Source organism: Dendropsophus ebraccatus, chromosome 2 (genome assembly GCF_027789765.1).
Source record: "Dendropsophus ebraccatus isolate aDenEbr1 chromosome 2, aDenEbr1.pat, whole genome shotgun sequence".
NCBI lineage: Eukaryota > Metazoa > Chordata > Amphibia > Anura > Hylidae > Dendropsophus > Dendropsophus ebraccatus.
Window position 1 is genome coordinate 56,280,021 of NC_091455.1, and position 20,607 is coordinate 56,300,627.

Below are 20,607 nucleotides of genomic sequence, written 5' to 3' on the forward strand. Positions count from 1 at the left end.
TTCCAAGGTCTGGTCCGTAGTATATAGTCTGTGCAGGGGGGAAGTCTTTATTGTGAAGCGAATGTCCACTCTTAGGTTATGTTTACACACTGTATACTTAACAGCCGCTGTTGGCTGATGTTGGCCATCCACTCAATTTTAACTGTGTGTGAACATAGCCTTTCTGTGTTTTTAATCCACTCCTGGTTGGTCGTAAAATACTGAGCAAAAATACTTTGTGGCAGCATAGTCTAAGGGGAGCTTCACACGTATGGGAATTGCAGCAGATTTCGCTGCAGAACTTGCGGTACGTGTGAACCCACCCTTAGGCTACGTTCACAGAACATTACTTTTCTATTATTCATGTCTGTTGTTGCCGATTTGCAACAACAGCCGTGCTTAATAGAAAATTTATATTGTGAATCTCCCCCAGAGTATAGTACCCCTAGAAGCCGCAACGAAAACTAACATGTCAGTTTTGTGCGGCTGCACAACCCTGACAGTGCACACAATGGAAAGTGCTGCTCCGGCCGCACTTTCCATTGTGTGCAATGGTGAATTGGAATGCTGGTGCACACGGATGCGCCTGGATCCCAATTCAATAGAAAAGTTTATCCCCTGGCCAGTACTTCACTGACACTGTCTGTTCTATGACATGACCGGGTCACAGAACTGTCGTTGTCATATGTTGTGTGAACGTGGCCTAAAACAGTACTTTGTCCATTAACCCACATACGTCCAGTTATTTTAAAAAAATAACATTCTGACTGCATGCAGCTACAACTAGGGGGAGCTCATGAGCTTACATACTGTTTATCCATGTACAGTATATATACAAATGTAGCAGACTTGATGGGTTAACAAATCTAGTTAATGCACTATGACTGAATGTTACAGATGTGCTACATCTGTACATATATTTCTTTTACATTTTGACAATAATCCAGATAATATCTAGACATTTCACACAGTCTCACTTATATTTACCCGGTATAAGTTCTTGTTGATTACTAAACACCCGAAATTCTTTTATTAATTCCTCCTCTTCAGCATCTGCAAAGATCCAACAGTTACAGTCAAACTGCACCTTCTGTCTGGATTCTTCTTCTATCATATGAATGCTTTCCAAGTGCCATCCTGGTGCAGTGGGTAAGTGATCACAGACAATGCGGATCTTATAGATCTCTCCAACATCTTTAACTGTTACCTGTTTTATATGCACAAAATGGGATAAAATTAAGTAAAGACAATTCAATTTAAAATGATAAAACCTAAAATATCAAATTCAGAATTTTCCTGTTTCAATTTACTCCAATATCTTGCACCTTTCTATCAAGGAAGCCCCACCTTAGACCAGCCAGGGTACACATACACAGTGAATGAACCAGGAGACCACTGTTACCATCATCTATTGATGCAACTCCCTCAGTACTGTGCCAGCCCAGAGAGTGTAGGATGTCTGGGGAGATAAGTTTAACACTCACTATTCCTTTTCTCCTGCATGTGGAACACAATGCAATAAAGATTTCCTGTAGCCACAACTTGTCTCTGCCATGCTTGAAACAGATAAATCTTTGGCTCTTTACTTTTTGAGCATGCTCACTACATCTATCTTGCTCCTCCTCCCAAAGGGTGCTTGCTGGTACCATTTAACATAAGTTATTCCCCCCAAAACAGTGCCAAACAAAAATACATAATAATGGAATAATGGAAATGAAATAATGGAAAATAAGTATAACCCGCATAGCCCAAAACATGTAGGTGTTACAAGGACTATGGAGTGTTTTTAATTGTGTCTTCAATAAACTTCGTAATATGAGCAACTGGATCTGGAGCTGGACATCCGTCTTTTCCTGGTTCCTATATGGCTGTCATCAAACAGTGCACCATCAACCAGTGTGTGTTCCTCTGGGAGAAGGGTGAGCTGTTTACCCATGGTCTTGTACTACATAATAATAGTTCTTCCCTTTGTGCCTCACATAGTACCATTGTAATCCTTTGTGTCTGAATAGACTACTAATGTTCACTGAATACCCTACCTACAGCAGTAGTGCCTTTTTACAACCCATACATAGTAATAATGTTATAAGTGAAAGTTCCCCCCACACAGCGCTATGTAGTACCCTCCTAACAATAACAGTGCCTTAGTGTCCCCTCTGAGAGTAATAGTGCCCTATTACCCCCTTACTACCATCACACAATAATATTACCCCACTCACAGTAACATAGCACCCTTTGTGTTTTAATCAATAGAATATCGCCTGCTTAGTGGTTCCTTTGGTTGTAGGTGTCCCTACAAAGAAAAAGTGGGCCCTTAGTGAGCTTTTAATATTATTAATGCTATTTTAGTGCATCTTCACATTGAAAGTGCCTTCACACAGTTCTGGTGACCCCCCCCCCCCCAACTGCCTTCTCTGACTGTAGCCTTCAGCACCACACCTGGCCACAGGTTGTATGTGGTATGACAACTAAGCTTCTTTCACTTAAAAGAACCTGGGCTGAAATATCAGGCAAAAAGTACAAGAGTGGCGCTGTTTCTGGAAGAAAACAGCAATGTTTTTGTAATCCCTTGTTGCTTTTTCTTGTTGCCCTAAAGAAACTAAGCATCTCTGTACAGTATAAGTGGTTACTTTTACGTGTTACCTATTTAACAATTAGGGTGCAGGTGATAGAGTGTGTGGTGTGGGCATTTATTATATTGGATAACTCTTGGAAGCACAGATGTTCTGGGCATAGGTGCCTGCTGTGCTCAGTTTGTAGCCTGACTAAGCATTTTCGCTCATAGTTGCACTCTGAGGCACTGAGCCACCTGTACGTGTCTTGGAATAACCCTTTAAATTTATTGTGTCCCTTAGGACTGTTGCAGCCTGAACAGAAAAGGCTCTGCACCTCCGCTGTACAGTCTATGGCTATAAGCCAAGCTCCCTGTTAACAATATTGAGCCGGACAAAACAGCTTTTTACAGTATATACACAGTGAATAACATATAGGAATTATGTCCAAGATTGTCTGCACTAAGAATAACCATTTAATGAGTCAATAAGAGTACAGTGGTACCTTGGTTTAAGAGTAACTTGGATTGGGAGCGTTCTGCAAGAAGAGCTCACAGTTTTTCAAAATTGTAACTTAGTTTAAAGAGGACCTGTCACCTGGGATGATGGCGCCGAGCCCACCCGACTCCCGGTGGAGCCCCGGATACCTACCCTTTTCTGCAAGTCCCGCTCCTGGAGATATCACCGCCCGAAGGTGAGCGCGTGCTGTATGCTACTTACCTGAGATGAGTCCGATGCTCATAGAGAATGACTGGAGCAGTCATTCTCTATGGGCATTGGCCTCATCTCTGCTGAGCACACGCAAGGCTTCTGACGGCGATATCTCCGTCCCAGGATCGGGTCCGGGAGTGGGACTTGCAGGAAAGGGTAAGTATCCAGGGCTCCACCGGGGAGTCAGGCGGGCTCGGCGCAGTCATCCCAGGTGACAGGTTCCCCTTAAGAGCATTTCTTTGGTTTAAGAGCTTCCTGTACTGGGTGGGAGCGAAAGTCGGGGAGGGGATGGTCTACATAGCGGGGTCTACAGCACTGTACTCTGACCCAGGAGGTCTCCCTCACCTTCTAAATCATAGCAGATCCACTTCAGGCTGGGGCTTGCATTAGGGGACAGGACTGTATAGGTAATCTCTTCATAGCTGTAACCCCGCTCTCCTAAGATAGACAGTGCTGCATGTATGTGCCCACATCTGTCCTGCTCATTCCTTCCTTCGCCTTGCAGTCTCTGTCAGCCTTTGTCTTTCTCATCCTCGCCATTCCTGCTATGATGTGTATAGAAAAGTTCCTGTCACTGTCCCCCTGTGATTCTCACTTCCTGATTGGTCCATGTTGAACACCCCGCCTTCCCCATTGCTGTCATGTGACCACACAGACCTCTGACAGCAGCCCTGCTTCTCTATTCTAGCCTGTTGTACTACACTACTACACTACTACATTATGGGGATCTGCAGTTCCATCCTGTAACTACAAACTGCTGCTGTTTTTTCAGGTTTATGCCCTTACTATACATTATACTCCACATGCTGATTGCTATATTTTACAGCTGTTTCTGAATGTTTGCTTCATTTGTTTTACATGTTATTCAGAATAACAAAAAAAAGTCATTTTTGAGGTGGGGAACCAATTCTCTGCATTTCAATGATTTCTTATGGGAAAATTTGCCTTGATTTGGATTTGGATTTCAAGCATGGTCCCGGAACAAATTATGCAAGGCACCACTGTATAATACTTAACATAGAAACACAGTTTTGGCTGTAATCACACATTGCAGTTCCATTGCAATACTGCATCATTTCTGTGACAACAACACTAAACACAGCAGTACTGTGACAGTACTGCAATGAAACTCCAATGTGTGTGTGAACAGATGAGCATTTAGCATTTTAGCATATATGTTTTGCCTTGGCCCCCATTGACTGTTGACACTTCAGAAGCGGTAGGATGGAGGACATTATAGAGCAACACTGGGTGACACATATCACTTACTATAAGCTGATGGAGCCTAACCCTGTCTCCCACTAGCCACTACCCTCCTCATACCCTCTACATGGACTTCTATGAGCAGCATCTTGTAGTACAAAATGTCTTTTGTTAGATTTTTTTTTGCATCTGCTGTGTTTTATTCATAGTGCAAGAAAAGTGTTAGAGTAACAATACATTTGCTCTATCATCCTAAGAGGTCACTATGGTCATTCACGTGTATCCTGTGCCCACTGGTATTTTTCAGCATCATACTCTTCTACTTACCAGAAACTCATCTCTAGAGCCAGGAAAGAAATATCGGATCTCAGACTTTTGAGGAAGAAAAAAGCCATTTGTTTTCCCATCTGATCCGTAAATAACGACATTAACGTCCATCTCATTGCACAGTAAGGAATCATTTGCTGTGGTTATCTGTATATTCCAATTTTTTTCTAAAACCAACAAAGTGGGATATGAAGATTAGATAGAGTAGCCTGAACGGCCACTTTATTAGAGGAACCTGCCCTTTTATGATGGAATGTTCCTGGTATGGAAATTAGATAAGTGTCGCTGGAGTACAGCGAAATGTCCGGCAAAAGGGGATCCTGTGTATATAAACAACTCGACAAAGGGGATCAGAGAAGGATGCCAAGAATGGTTGAATAGGCAGTGTATGCTAAGCAATCTGCAACCATATACAACAGTGCGTAAACTAGCATGTCCAATAGCACGGCTGATGCTTGGCATGGATGGAGTAGCACAAGCACCATTTCTGTCTAAAGAAAATAGAGGCAAAACTTTAGTGGGCAAATGAGTGCAAAATCCAGATGGCTACACACCAATGGAAGGTCAGAATCTTACTCTATAAGCAGTTGTCCACAAGCTTATATGCTGCACATTTGATGTAGCACATTTTTAGATTGTCTAGTCTAAGTTTAGACCAAACATTAGAAGGGTATGTATCCTTTCACGAGAACCCTTGTGCCTTTCTGCCAGGCCTCTTGCTGAGAGAGACAGAAAGGGGGAGATTTACAGTATCAAGGCCCCCCATCCACATTGCCATAATTTAAACCAGGTGTAGGAAGAGACCACGCCTCTTCTTCACCTTGCAATGCCTCCTGCCCAAATTTTTGCCGATATATACGACGGGTGCAGAAATTAACTCCCCCCCCCCCCCAAAAGGTGTCTAAAACGTATAACCAATGATGGGGCAAGTCACGTAAGCCAGTTTAATGTGCAAATTTGCAATAGTAGATCTGGTCCAGCATGTGAATAATTACCTTCAAATCCAGCTTGAAGGACACAGCTAAGCTTCTTGTAACCGCCTACTCTTTATACATGTTTATATACATATATTTCATATTGCATAATATTTTGACAATAGTCCAGGTAATAACTAAAGATTTCATGCAGTCTCACTTATATTTACCAGGGATACGTTCTCGTTGATCACTGGACACCTGGAATTCTTTTATTACTTTTTCCTCTTCAGTATCCGCAAAGATCCAACAGTTACAGTCAAACTGCACCTCCTGTCTGGATTCTTCTTCTACCATATGAATGTTTTCCAAATGCCATCCTGGTGCAGTGGGTAAGTGATCACAGACAATGCGGATCTTATAGATCTCGCCAACATCTTTTATTGTTACCTGTTTCATTTGTATAAAATGCATTGAAATTAAGTGAGGACAATTCAGTCTAAAACTATGTTCACACACCAGTTTAAAAGTGAAAAAAATTATCATGATCATTATTTATTCCTTAGCAAAAATGGCCATTTTTTCACTTTAAAAACCCCCAGTACAGTTCGGCCCATATGTCGCCTCCTTCGTTCACGCCTACCTACCTACGCATATTCAATTGTAGTCCGGTAGGCCTGATCAAAAGAGGAGGGCAGGCCAAATGGGACTATGGGGGGGGGGGGGAAGAACACCCCTAGTGTGCCTAGCTCCCTAGCTAATTTTCATATTTCTGTTCGATTAAAATTATTGAAAATGGCAGGACCAACCAAGGAAATAAGATTGATGACGGGAAAATGAGGTATGAAGGTTTGCACGAACTTGCTGATAGTTTCCTTTTAAAGTAAAGCTATATATAGTGATGTCACCCCAAGCAATAGGGGCTGACTATATTAAAAGTATGCATAGGGCACATATATATGCAGCTCCAAATGTAACCATAGGCTACATTGACTCAACAGAAGCCTAAGTTATGTCCTTCGGGGTGGTATGTGGGATTTTTTTTTTTCAATTTACTGCGTAAGAAATTATGGAATAGTACAAAAAGTATAAAGCCAGCGCCAATGACTGTAATGACTATAGGGACACTAAATAAATCTAACTTCATTGGCTGCCAGAGACAATTATTCCATTTCTCCTCTGGGTCCAATACTCTTAAAGTATCATAATCTTATGCTTTTCAGATCTTTATATACTTACCAAAAACTCATCTCTGGAGCCAGGAAAGAAATACCGGATCTCAGACTTCTGTGGAAGACTGAAGCCATTTGTTTTCCCTTCTGATCCGTAAATAATGACATTAACTTTCATTTCATTACTCAGCATGGAATCATTTGCTGTGGTTATCTGTATATTCCAAAGTTTTCCTGAAACTAATAGCATGGGATATGACCATTATATATACATGTCATTTAATAACAGTGTCGGTAAAGTCAGTTTTACAAAGTCTGTTGGACTTTATTCTATAAAAATGTTTTAAAACCATGTGTACAAATTGTTACATACTGTACAATATAAATGGGACAGACCAAGAAAAACACAAGATCCCCATACACCTTAAAAGGTGTGGGGCTCTCCCCACCAACCACTGACAGAGGATGAAACTGACCCCATTGTTCTGGGAGAGATAAGATGCAGCCAGAGCTGAACATTCCTCTGGGGTCTTATGGGATAGATATCTGATTGAAAATTAAATTCGGATGCGGGCACGGAAGCGCCCGCATTCCAAATTCAGAGGTAGTGAAGATCATCCGGCCGATACCGGGATGACCTTCTCAGACACCGGCCATTCCGTGACCCGGCTGGTCTCTTACAACGTGAGAACATGGCCTTGTGGTGGGTTTTTTTGCCCTAAAACAGAGCCACAAAAATACCAGCAATTTCTTTTTTGGGCTTGACGCATTTTAGTATCCAGTTTTTAATACACTAAATTGTATGCAAAATTAGCCAATTGTATTTCCAGTTGTTCATGGTAGTTGAACTGTATAAAACAGGAAAGGGGTAAAAAAAGATATCGAAGGAATTCATAATGTCAGTCAGCAGTGTTCAAAGTGTGATTAACAAATGGAAAATCTGGGGATCTGTACAAACCAAACCACAGTCAGGTAGACCAACAAAAATTTTGTCCACAACTACCAGGAAAATTGTTCAGGGTGCAAAGAAAAACCCACAAATAACATCAGCTGACATACAGGACTCTCTGAAAACTAGCGGTGTGGCTGTTTCAAGATGCACAATAAGGAGGCACTTGAATAAAAATGGGCTGCATGGTCGAGTCGCCAGAAGTAAGCCATTACTGCGCAAATGCCAAGTGTCTCACCTACAATACACTGAACAGCACAGAGACAAGCCTCAAAGGTTATTGGGAGTGATGAGACCAAAATCAAACTTTTTTGGCCCCAAACATAAATGTTACATTTAAAGAGACAAGGCCTATGATGAAAGGATGTGTGAGCTACAAAGGCACAGGAAACTTGGTCAAAATTGAAGGAAAGATGAATGCGGCATGTTATCAGAAAATACTGGAGGCAAATTTGCATTCATCAGCCTGGAGGCTGTGCATGGGACGTACTTGTACATTCCAACATGCCAAAATACAAGGCCGAGTTGACCTATCATTGGCTACAGCAGAACAAAGTGAAGGTTCTGGAGAGGCCATCTCAGTCTTCTGACCTCAACATCATTGAACCACTCTGGGGAGACAAGACAGCCCAGGAATGGTATTAAGAACTGGGGTATGTAAACTTTTGATCAGGGTCATTTGGATGTTTTTGGTTGTCATTATGACTTATAAAGAGAAAACACAGTAGTTTGACAATAAATGGTTTCACCCAACCACTGACCAGGAGTGGAAAAAAGTTTTGCGTTATCATTCATATTCTCTGAAAAAAGGACAAGAAAGCAAGTAATTCTGCCGGGGTATGCAAACTTTTGAGCACAACCGTATAGAATGAATTGTTAGTCTCAGCATGGCCAACAACATACTGTATCAAAAGTTATGTTTGAGTGGAATACCCCTTTAATATATGCATAGCAAAAGAAGGGCTATTCAGCTGCTTGTCTGTAAGACACTGTTGTTCCAGCTCAATTACATTTTGAAGTTATATTCCCAATACAGGATTTTTGAGTAAAGTAACGTTTGTCTATTGATAATGACGGCCATAAAAAATTATCATGCTTACTATTTGCAGCCCTAAGATAGAAAAGATGGACGGCTTTGCAGTAAAATGATGGCCCGTTCCTGTAGTAGGAACTAAGCCTTAAAGTTTTTTTCACCTCCTAAATTCTAAATTAGGATCACAATAACTATCAGAATAATGTGGGTATTGTTTCAGCCACTAACCACCAAATCTGGTGTAAAGGACAAAGCTACAGTGCTGGAACACAGCCTTCTTGTGACCAAAAAGGTAAGAGTTCACTTATTTTTTTCTTCCAATCATATTTATAGCAAATTGAAATCCAAACACAACTGCAAACACCCCACATGAGACATAAAGAGAGCATGCTGACTGTATACAGCTAAGGCTATGTTCACACTGCGTTTTTTCAATCCGTTTGTTTCATCCGTTTTTTTTGCAAAACACGGATGAAAAAAACGGATGCATTTGTGTGCATCCATTTTGATCCGTTTTTCCATTGACTTCCATTGTAAAAAAACGGATCAAAACGTAGCTGACACAACTTTTGTGTCCGCAAAAAAAAAACACGGATCCGTTTTGATCCATTTTTTTTTTACAAGGAAGTCAATGGAAAAACAGATCAAAATGGATGCACACAAATGCATCCGTTTTTTTTCATCCTTTTTTCAGCGAAAAACGGATGAAAAAAACGGATTGCAAAAACACAGTGTGAACCTAGCCTAACACTAAAGAAGCTTACCTAATCTTTATGCATATGTACCTATCCATATATTTCATTATATTTTGACAATAATTCAGGTAATATCTAAACATTTCATGCAGCCTCATTTCTACTTACCGCGTATCGGTTCTTGTCGGTTACTGGACACCTGGAATTCTTCTATTACTTGCTCCTCTTTAGTATCCGCAAACATCCAACAGTTACAGTCAAACTGCACCTCCTGTCTGGATTCTTCTTCTACCATATGAATGTTTTCCAAGTGCCATCCTGGTGCAGTGGGTAAGTGATCACAGACAATGCGGATCTTATAGATCTCTCCAACATCTTTGACTTTTACCTGTTTCAGTCGCATAAAATGCATTAAAACTGAGTGAACAAAATTCAAAATTGTAAAAACAAATACAATTAAATATCACATTATTTACAAATAACAAGTGTCAATCAAGATATAAAATTCTCACTGGTATATACAGTATTTGGCTATGTGCACACAACGTAAGTTTCCTAATAATTACAGCCGTTGTTGCCGATTTGCAACAACAGCGATGAATCATTGAATAGCGGACGCACATCCCTTACAGGTCACACAATGGAATGTGCGGCTCTGGCTTCACACTCTATTGTGTTCAATGGTGAACTGGGATTGTTTTTCTATTGGTCCGTCAGCTCTCCTTGCTAAATCTAGTCATATATTGACCCCTAGGCAAAAAGTTTACAATTGGTCACTGTTTACTTCACCCATGGTTTGACAAGTATAGAAACCTAAAAGACCAATAGTCTCAGAATTCTTCTCAGCTTTTCTCGATACTTACAACAGCCTTGATCCAGAACTAGAAAATAAAAACATGTCTCTAAGTTGTGGCCATCTAGAGGAGGGGTATAAATCTTTCAGCCTGCAATACTGTTCTGCATGGCCATAGAACACAGGCATGATTGTTAATGTCAGTAAGACATCCAACGCATACTGATATTATAGTGCAGCGTCAAGGGGCTGGTGTGAGACTAATGCTAAGTTTACACGAGGCGATTATTGGCCCGATCGCACGATTAACAATTTCGAAGTAACGATTTTTTTTATAACGATCAGCGTTTAGATGGTACGATATATCGTATGGAAAAATCGTTTTGCGATCGCGCGCCCGCAGCCCGGCCCACCCGCAGCCCGCCCCCCCCACTCAACCGCAGCCCCCTGCGCCGCCCCGTTTGCCACCCCCACTGCCCTGATCGCCACCCCTGCCGCTCCGATCACCACCCCCGCCGCTCCGATCACCCCCCCGCTGCCGCTCCGATCGCAACCCCCGCTGCCGCTCCGATCGCCACCCCCGCCGTTGCCGCTCCGATCGCCGCCGCCGCTCCAATAGCCCCCGCCGCCCAGGCCACGAACATACGTTACCTGCTCTGCGTAGCAGGTCTTTAAATCCCCGGCTCCCCTCTTTAGCGCATTGATTGGCTGAAGAGATGAGCCGAGAATTTCAAACGGCTCCTCTTCAGCCAATCAGTGCTCCTCTTCAGCACTGATTGGCTGAAGGGGAGCCGTTTGAAATTCCCGACTCCCCTTTTCAGCCAATCAATGCACGGCAGGACTGATTGGCTGAAGAGGAGCCGTTTGAAATTCCCGGCTCCCCTCTTCAGCCAATCAGTGCACTGAAGAGGGGAGCCGGGGATGTGGAAGACCTGCTACGCGGAGCAGGTAAAGTATGGTCGCGGCCAGGCCGGCAGGGGCGATCGGAGCGGAGGGGACGATCGCAGCGGCGGGGGTGGTGATCGGAGTGGCGGCGGGGGTGGCGATCGGAGCGGCGGCGGCCACGGGGGTGGCGATCGAGCCGGCGCAAGGGGCTGCGGATGAGCAGGGGGGGCCGGGCTGCGAGCGGGGGGCCGGGCGGCAGGCGGACTACCGCGCGACGATGGTTTACACGTAACGATGGGCAAATTTTTTGTGAACGACGATTTAGGAACCTGTTAAAAGATCAAAATGAATGATTTCTCGCTCGTTGTTCGATCGTTCGCCGCGTTTACACGTACGATTATCGTTCGAATACGATCATTATCGTGCAAATTCGCACGATAATCGTTCCGTGTAAACCCAGCATAATGGTGCATTTACACAGAGATTTATCTGACAGATTTTTGAAACCAAAGCCAGGAACATGACCCGGGTATTGCAGATTACGGGGTAGGGAATAATACCTTAAACACACTTCCCTTCCTTCCCCCTCTTATACCCCTTATAATAAAACACCGGACACTATATAGAATTGGAATAATGGCCACAGCAGCCTATTTATTATTAAATAACAGTAATAATAATAATAATAATAATATATATACCAACTCTGTAATAAACACATTACATATAAAAATCTATAACCAACCCATTATCATAACCATAACACTGATATCCCGAGGAGGTCATAATGGCATAAATGGCAGTACGGGTAAAATAATGATCCCCAGTCGCTACGCACCGACTCAGGGTTGACAAATCTGTCACGTACTGCCCATCACCATATCACCCCACCCAAGTAGTAACCACATTCCGTACTCCAACTAGTTGCCAGATAGACACGGGGATTCCCCATTCCTCCACAGGGCCTCCTGATAACCCCCTCAGTCCGAGCCATCGATGACCCCCCCCTCCGCCAGCTGCCGCGACAAGTAAGGCATCACGAAACCCCAGGCCAACCACCCACCGGCCAAGTATCAATAAGGGCGGGCGGGCGTCTCAGGTCCTGTCACTTCAGAAGAATGGTAAGTTCCTCTCTCCTCACTTCCTACCCCTAGTTAGCCCCCTCCCTCCCCAAGCTATTCTAACCACCCCCATTGGCTCTCACCTAGCAACCCCCTTTAGCCACCATGTCCTGAACTCCCCATAACCTCTCTCCTGCTCTTCCCCCCCACCCTTGTCACTGTTAACCCCTTACTGCCCACCCAGTCATGTACGGCTGCCACTAGGCTGCGCCGTTTTCGCCCTCCCTGACTATTAACAGGGTGCAGGTCATAAAGGAAAGACTGAGATTCCCTGTCTTTTCAAGTCCATTCCTGACTTTGGCTTCCAAAATTGGTCAGATAAATCTGCCTGTGTAAACGCACCATTAGATCTGCTCTTTGGTGCACCCTCAGGACCTGCACAAAGCATAGCATAGTTCATCAAAGTTATTTCTGTCCGAGATATATATGGCATCTACTCATGCTGTGTTCCACTGGGATACCTACAGACCTGTGGCTGGGTATCGTCCAGCTACATGTGTGAGAGTTATTTTACACGGAGCGATAATTCGCCCGATCGCACGATTTCGAATGAACGATGTGTTTTTCATAACGATCAGCAATTAGACTAAACGATATATCGTACGTAAAAATCGTTTTGCGATCGTTTAAGCCTATCTCACACATAGGTTACATCATTAAAAGACTGTTTACATGGAACGATCTGCGAATTTTTTGCGAACGACCAACGACGATTTGAGAACTTGTTGAGCGATCAAAAGGAACGATTTCTCGCTCGTCGCTTGATCATTCGCTGTGTTTACACAGAACGATTATCGCTCAAATGCGATCACTATCGTGCAAATTCGAACGATATTCGCTCCGTGTAAACGCAGCATTAGATCTGCTCTTCTGTGCTCTTTGAATATCTGTCATGTCCCACACCCTCAGGAGTTGTATAAGGCATAGCATACAGTAGTTCATCAATGTCATTCCTGTCCGAGATTTATATGGCATATACTCATGCTGTGTTCCACTGGGATACCTACAGACCTGTGGCTGGGTATGGTCCAGCAGGGCCGTTTCTGTGGTCTCTGTGGTATGCCTCAGGCGGCCGCCCCACACTAGCAACCCCCCCTCCCCCCCCCCCTCACCACTCACTAACTACTGTACCCCGCCGGGCTCCTGCGCAGTCAGCCAGCATCTCCCTTTGCCCTCCAGCCTGTGGTGAGTGTCGGCGGGGGCTGCGGTCAGATCGGAGCGCACGGGAGCGCACGTTGTTGATCGTTCGCCCAAAATTCGCAGATCTTTCCGTGTGAACAGTCGTTCGCCGATTTAACAAATGTGTGAGATAGGCTTAAGCGATCGCAAAGCGATCGCAAAACAGATTTTCCGTAAGATATATCGTACTGTCTAAACGCTGATCGTTATGAAAAAAAACCGATACTCCGACATCGTTAATCGTACGATCGGGCCAATTATCGTTTCGTGTAAACACAGCATTAGTCAGATATCAAGGATAGATGGGGGAAATGCCTGCTCCTAGTAAGATCAGAGCCCTGATCATCATCTCAACCTGGTCCCAGCTGAGAGCGGTGGGAAAGACTAATGGTGCGTTTACACGTAACAATTATCGGGCGAATTTGCGCGATAACGATTGAAATTGAACGATAATCGTACGTGTAAACGCAGCCAACGATCAAACGACGAACGAGCAATCGTCCGTTTTGATCTTTCAACATGTCATCAAATCGTCTTTCGTCGTTCGCAAAAAATTCACAGATCGTTCCGTGTAAACAGTCGTCGCGCGATAGTCCGCCCGCAGCCCCGCCCGCCGCCCGGCCCCCCGCTCATCCGCAGCCCCCTGCGCCGGCTCGATCGCCGCCGACGCCGCTCTGATCACCACCCGCCGCTCCGGTCGCCCCCCCCCACCCCCGCCGCCGCTCCGATCGCTACCCCACCGCCGCTCTGATCGCCACCCGCCGCTCCCATCACTACCTCCGCCGATCCAATCGCCACCCGCCTCCGCCGCTCCGGTCGCCACCCCCCCCGCCGTCGCCGCCCCGATCGCCCCCGCGCAGCAGGTCTTCAGCCATCCCCGGCTCCGCTCTTCAGTGCACTGATTGGCTGAAGAGGTGAGCCGGGAATTTCAAACGGCTCCTCTTCAGCCAATCAGTGCTCCTCTTCAGCACTGATTGGCTGAAGAGGAGCTGTTTGAAATTCCCGGCTCCCCTCTTCAGCCAATCAATGCAAGGAAGCACTGATTGGCTGAAGAGGGGAGCCGGGAATTTCAAACGGCTCCTCTTCAGCCAATCAATGCAAGGCAGCACTGATTGGCTGAAGAGGGGAGTCGGGAATTTCAAACGGCTCCTCTTCAGCCAATCAGTGCTGAAGAGGAGCACTGATTGGCTGAAAGGGAGCCGTTTGAAATTCCCGGCTCCCCTGTTCAGCCAATCAGTGCACTGAAGAGCGGAGTCGGGGATGGCTGAAGACCTGCTGCGCAGAGCAGGTATGACCATGGGCCGGCGGAGGCGATCGGAGTGGCGACGGCGGCGGGGGGGTGGCGATCGGAGCGGCGGGGGGGAGGGGGGCGACCGGAGCGGCGGCGGGGGTGGCGATCGGAGCGGCAGCGGTGGGGGGGGGTGACCGGAGCGGCGGCGGGTGGCGATGAGAGCGGCGGGGGTGGCGATGAGAGGGGTGGGGTGGCGATGAGAGCGGCGGGGGAGGCGATCGAGCCGGCACAGGGGCTGCGGATGAGCGGGAGGCCGGGCTGCGAGCGGGGGGCCGGGCAGCGGGCGGGCCGGGCTGCGGGCGCGCGATCGCAAAACGATTTTTCCATACGATATATCGTACCGTCTAAACGCTGATCGTTATGAAAAAAAAATCGTTACTCCGACATCGTTAATCGTACGATCGGGCCAATTATCGCTTCGTGTAAACGTACCATAAGCTGTGGTAGGAAAGTCACATGTAACCTTTGGGGATAAAGGCCCATTTACACAGAAAGATTATCTGACAGATTATCTGCCAAAGATTTGACGCCAAAGCCAGGAATGGATTTGAAAAGAGGAGAAATCTCAGGCTTTCCTTTATGACCTGATCCCTGTTTATAGTCTGTTTCGGGCTTTGGCTTAAAATCATTGGCAGATAATCTGTCAGATAATCTTTCTGTGTAAATGCAACCTAATGCTGAGTTTACACGGAACGATTACCGTGCGAATTTGCACGATAACGATCGAATTCGAACGACAATCGTACGTGTAAACGCAGCGAACGATCGAACGACGAGCGAGAAATCGTTCATTTTGATCTTTTAACTTGTTCTAAATCGTCGTTCGCAAAAAAATTCGCCCATCGTTCCGTGTAAACAGTCGTTCACTGATTTTACCTATGTGCGAGATCGGCTTAAGCAATCGGAAAACGAATTTTCTGTACGATATATCGTTCCATCTAAACGCTGATCGTTAGAAAAGAAAAATCGTTACTTAGAAATTGTTAATCGTTTGATTGGGCAAATTATCGCTCCGTGTAAACCCAGCATAAGCTGGACAAAAGCCCCAGAGCATTACCTTAGGACTCCAGTGACCTTTCAGCTGGACCTGGGGCAGTGTGGCTGCCAAGCCGAAGGATATTTAAACCTGCACCCCACAAAAGGGAACTGTAGCATTGTTTGTGACCAAAGACTTTTATTCAAGCTGGGAGCTATCCAGCCAGGAACGGCTTCAGGAAGAGAGTCAGATGGGACTTAGGACAACACAGACTAGTGAAAAGACTACAGGTTTCAGGTACCCTAGCACCACCTGACAAAGGGGTCCCCTGAAATATTGTGTGACAGATGCATCACATGGCTGCAACTCCTGGGACCAAGTGGTGGATAGATGCAGCTCCAGAATGTGAAGACAAAGCTGTAACACAAGTCTGCACGCATGGGTGTTTTTCTATTTCTTTATTGGGAAAACTTGATTTATATGATACAACTGGTGAATACAGTTGGAAGAATTTTTGTAAAGTGATTTTGTGTCTGTGGCTTATTACTGACAGATTTGTTCCCTGTTGTGCCATCTCCCCTTCCTCTGGGTTGCCAGTCTCAGGCTATGCCTGATAGGTATCCAACAAGGCAGAGATGAGACTGTGCATGTATATGTCTCTTTATTGTATTTAATAGGAGTTGAAAAACATGTTTGTGTTTCTACAACTTCTATAAATTACAGGGGAAAGAACCAGCACATATAAACGGTAGATTTCTCTCTGAAGTGCCAGAGAAGCAGGGTGCCCCATAGGGGTTCCAGACATTTATACCACAAGCTGTCCATATGGTATAAATGTCTTTAATTGAATTACCCCTTTAAGTTGTATTTTGGGCCTCAGCCAAGTTCCTACTGTTTAACACTGTTGAGCTGGACGCAACTGCTTTTCATACGGTGAATATCATATAGGAATTATATCCAGAGTGGTCTGCAATAAAAGTAACTGCTTAATGAGTCAATAAAGAATATAATACCTGCAGCTAATTTATAGTTTCCAATTATATAACAAAAGTTCTTTCAGCTAGACCCATTCCAGACTTTATCAGACTATTAATGTTCTTAAAGGGGTATTCCCCCCAAAATTATTTTTGCATTAATACGCTGCCCACCCGTAGCTTTCCATCTTTCCAATATAAAGTTATTACGGATTCTGCACAGTTTTGCTGTTATCCAGCTGCATTCACCCCCAACGGATTGCATAGAATCATCAGACCTCAGTCCAACCCGACACGCTCCCTGCTCCTGGCCCCGACCCTCCGAGACGGCATCACGTGTCCTCAGCCCCAGCACAGTGAAGTGACTGAGAACACTGATGGGGTGGCTGCTGTTAGAGAGCGAGACAGTGATGAGCGCAGCTGTGACTGCATCCCTCTCTAACAGCAGCCATCGGGTCACCCCCAGCCCAGAGCTCACCCCCTGTGTCCAGAGCCTCAGGGCTGTGTCCATCACTCACCCGCAGCACACAGCCCCCCACCCCACAACCCGCGGCACCCCCCCCCCCGGCAAGCTCTGCCCCCGCGATCGCCCACAGCAGGCTCCGCCCCCCGCAATCGCCCGCGACTGGCTCCGCCCCTTGCAATGGCCTGTGACTAGCTCCGCCCCCACGATCGCCCATGACTAGCTCTGCCCCCGTGACAAGCTCCGCCCCTCACAATCGCCCGCATTCCCGCCAACTCAGCTCTGCTACACCGGCATCCCCAACTCAGCTCTGCTACACCGGCGTCCCCGCCAACTCAGCTCTGCTACGCCGTCACTTACAACTCAGCTTTGCTACACCGACACCGTCATCTCAGCTCTGCTACACTGTCATCATCTCCTTCATTGTCTCAGCTCTGCTACTTCACCATCATCAGGCAGAAGCATTGCATGATGGGAAATGTAGTTTCCTATCTTGGATATAGACCATGTTTTAGAAAAAGTTGTAACTCAGGAATGGCAGCAGCTAGAAAGATGGGAGATGTCTCAAAATACTCAGGGGGACTTGGTGAGTAAGACCAGCTAGGTTTGGGGGCATTACATTACATCTTGGGGGGAATATCCCTTTAATGCTATAAAATGTAACTGATATAATGCGCTCGGCTTTCTCCTTTAAGATAGCGAACACACCGAGGAAACATTCAGTTAAGCAATCTTTTATACGGAGCATGCCCGTGTCAAGCCAAAGGATTAATATAATGTAATTCGAGAACATGTGGAAAGTGAATGCAAGCAGTATGCAGTAACTTATACTACAGCAAATCAATGTGTGTGCGATCAATATACACCATAATGCTATTAAAAGGCCACTAACATATTAAGTGAATGTATGGTAATTTGTACAGGGAAAACGGAAAACTCATGTATTTCAGACCACCTGATTTTCCTTTTTGGTACATTTGTCATCTTAGCTTATTGGTCTAAGCTTGTAGCAGTCTCCTAGAAACAGATGACTATACAGCATTTACGATATAGCTATATATATATATATATACACACTCACCGGCCACTTCATTAGGTACACCTGTCCAACTGCACGTTACCACTTAATTTCTAATCAGCCAATCACATGGCGGCAACTCAGTGCATTTAGGCATGTAGACATGGTCAAGACAATCTCCTGCAGTTCAAACCGAGCATCAGTATGGGGAAGAAAGGTGATTTGAGTGCCTTTGAACGTGGCATGGTTGTTGGTGCCAGAAGGGCTGGTCTGAGTATTTCAGAAACTGCTGATCTACTGGGATTTTCACGCACAACCATCTCTAGGGTTTACAGAGAATGGTCCGAAAAAGAAAAAACATCCAGTGAGCGGCAGTTCTGTGGGCGGAAATGCCTTGTTGATGCCAGAGGTCAGAGGAGAATGGGCAGACTGGTTCGAGCTGATAGAAAGGCAACAGTGACTCAAATAGCCAACCGTTACAGCCAAGGTAGGCAGAAGAGCATCTCTGAACGCACAGTACGTCGAACTTTGAGGCAGATGGGCTACAGCAGCAGAAGACCACGCGTTACTAGCATGGTGTACCTAATAAAGTGGCCGGTGAGTGTGTATATATATATATATATATATATATATATATATATATATATATATATACTGATGTAGCCTAAAGCAGAGGGGCCTGAGCGGGGTTCCATCAAGAGCAGTAAAATCAAAGTCTGCTCAATATCACCACCAATGGCACAAAGAGTATGTTCCCACATAATGTTACTTACCAGAAACTCATCTCTTGAGCCAGGAAAGAAATAACGTATCTCAGACTTTTGCGGAAGAAGAAAAAAGCCATTTGTTTTCCCTTCTGATCCGTAAATAACGACATTAACGTTCATCTCATCGTTCAGTAAGGAATCATTTGCCGTGGTTATCCGTATATTCCAAAGTTTCCCTAAAACTAAAAGCATTGAATGTGAGCAGTATAATAGTTGGCAGATATTTGGTGACTGATGGATCCTTTTCTGTTTAAAGGAAAAGTGATTTTTTTACTATTTGTCATATATTATGTGAACATTCTTAGGCTATGTTCACAGTACGTAAGCTATGTAATAATCACAGCCGTTGTTGCTCATTTGCAACGGCAATTACTATGTAGCTTAAGTAGTGTTGCCTTCTATGGAATCCCGGCCGGAGTGTATACCATGTGTGGATCCCTAGCGGCACTGCAAGAAATAGCGGCCACAGAAAACCCTGTCAGTTCACACAATGGAGTGTGTGGCTCCAACCGCACGCTCCATTGTGTGCAGCGGGGATTTCGGATGCAGGTGTGCACTGATGCTCCCACATCCGAATTCAGCAGCGGTAAACATCATCCGGCCGGAGCTGCAGGGATGATCTTTTCTGACACCGGCTGTTCCGTGACCCTACCGGGTCTCTTTCAGAGTGGGAACATGGCCTTATTATATTTTGGGTAGGGTATTTTTTGAAACATATATAAAAAAGACACACTTATCACATGTCTGATCCACATGGTGCCTCTTTGCAGAACTCTTTCGCCATAATATGACATGCAGTAAAATATACATTTGCTTTCTGTATTCTCACAGATTGTACCATATTGAAGGCATACATAGACATAGCCTATAGTAGTGTCTTATAATTGCTGGCCGTTATTTTATAATGACAGCTGTAAATTATAACATAGTCTTCATTATCAAAAAACTGTTGTTTTTCACCTAAACAAAGACATAGCCTAAACCTTATAGATCTTTAAGTGCAGTATAACAACACACATAATACATAAAACAGCTGTGTGTACAAGGCCTTACTATAACTTTATAATAGAAAATTTAAGGGGTTTTCTGATTGGTGGGGTGATGACCCCCAGCAGTCCCTCCGATCAGCTGTTCCGTGCCTTCACTACAAAATGAATGGGGCCAGAAACTGTTGTCCTCATTCACTGTGTACCAGTGGTGAAATGTATCAGCAGCTCAGCTCCCCTTCAAGTGAACCAGAGCTGAGCTGCAGTAACCAGGTCTGGCCACTATGCAGTGACTGGAGACAACTGGTCCCGACCCCGTTTACTGTGTAGTGCAGTCACTGAACAGCTGATCAAGGGTGTCAGCATCCCAGTGATCAGTGACTGATGACCTGATCTGTGGATAGCTCCTTGGCTCCAATTAAGCTTGAAAAACCCCTTCAATATGAAATATATGAAATCTTTTTGACACTCTAAATTTCACCATGGCTCACAGTTAATAGATTGCAATGTGTTTACCCCGTGTGGGTTTTTAATAATAGTCAGTTGTCATTTCTTGTTGAGTATTCTCACATTAATGGGGGAAATTATTATGCTCATATATCAGTTTTCTGGCACATAA

At 44.9% G+C, this 20,607-nt stretch overlaps 1 protein-coding gene across 5 annotated transcripts in view; it reads right to left on the reverse strand.

Moving 5' to 3' along the window:
• RP1 (RP1 axonemal microtubule associated) overlaps positions 1-20,607 on the reverse strand; it is a 313,669-nt gene that overhangs the window by 124,104 nt on the left and 168,958 nt on the right. For 4 of the 5 annotated variants that reach the window (XM_069957581.1, XM_069957583.1, XM_069957584.1 and 1 more), the window contains exons 32-37: positions 19,009-19,184; positions 9,704-9,923; positions 6,926-7,098; positions 5,917-6,136; positions 4,773-4,939; positions 967-1,186 (exon numbers count right to left, since the gene is read on the reverse strand). In XM_069957581.1, the coding sequence (XP_069813682.1) occupies positions 967-1,186; positions 4,773-4,939; positions 5,917-6,136; positions 6,926-7,098; positions 9,704-9,923; positions 19,009-19,184 (1,176 nt within the window). The remainder of the gene's footprint in view (positions 1-966; positions 1,187-4,772; positions 4,940-5,916; positions 6,137-6,925; positions 7,099-9,703; positions 9,924-19,008; positions 19,185-20,607) is intronic. The other variant, XM_069957582.1, reaches the window with a different exon arrangement.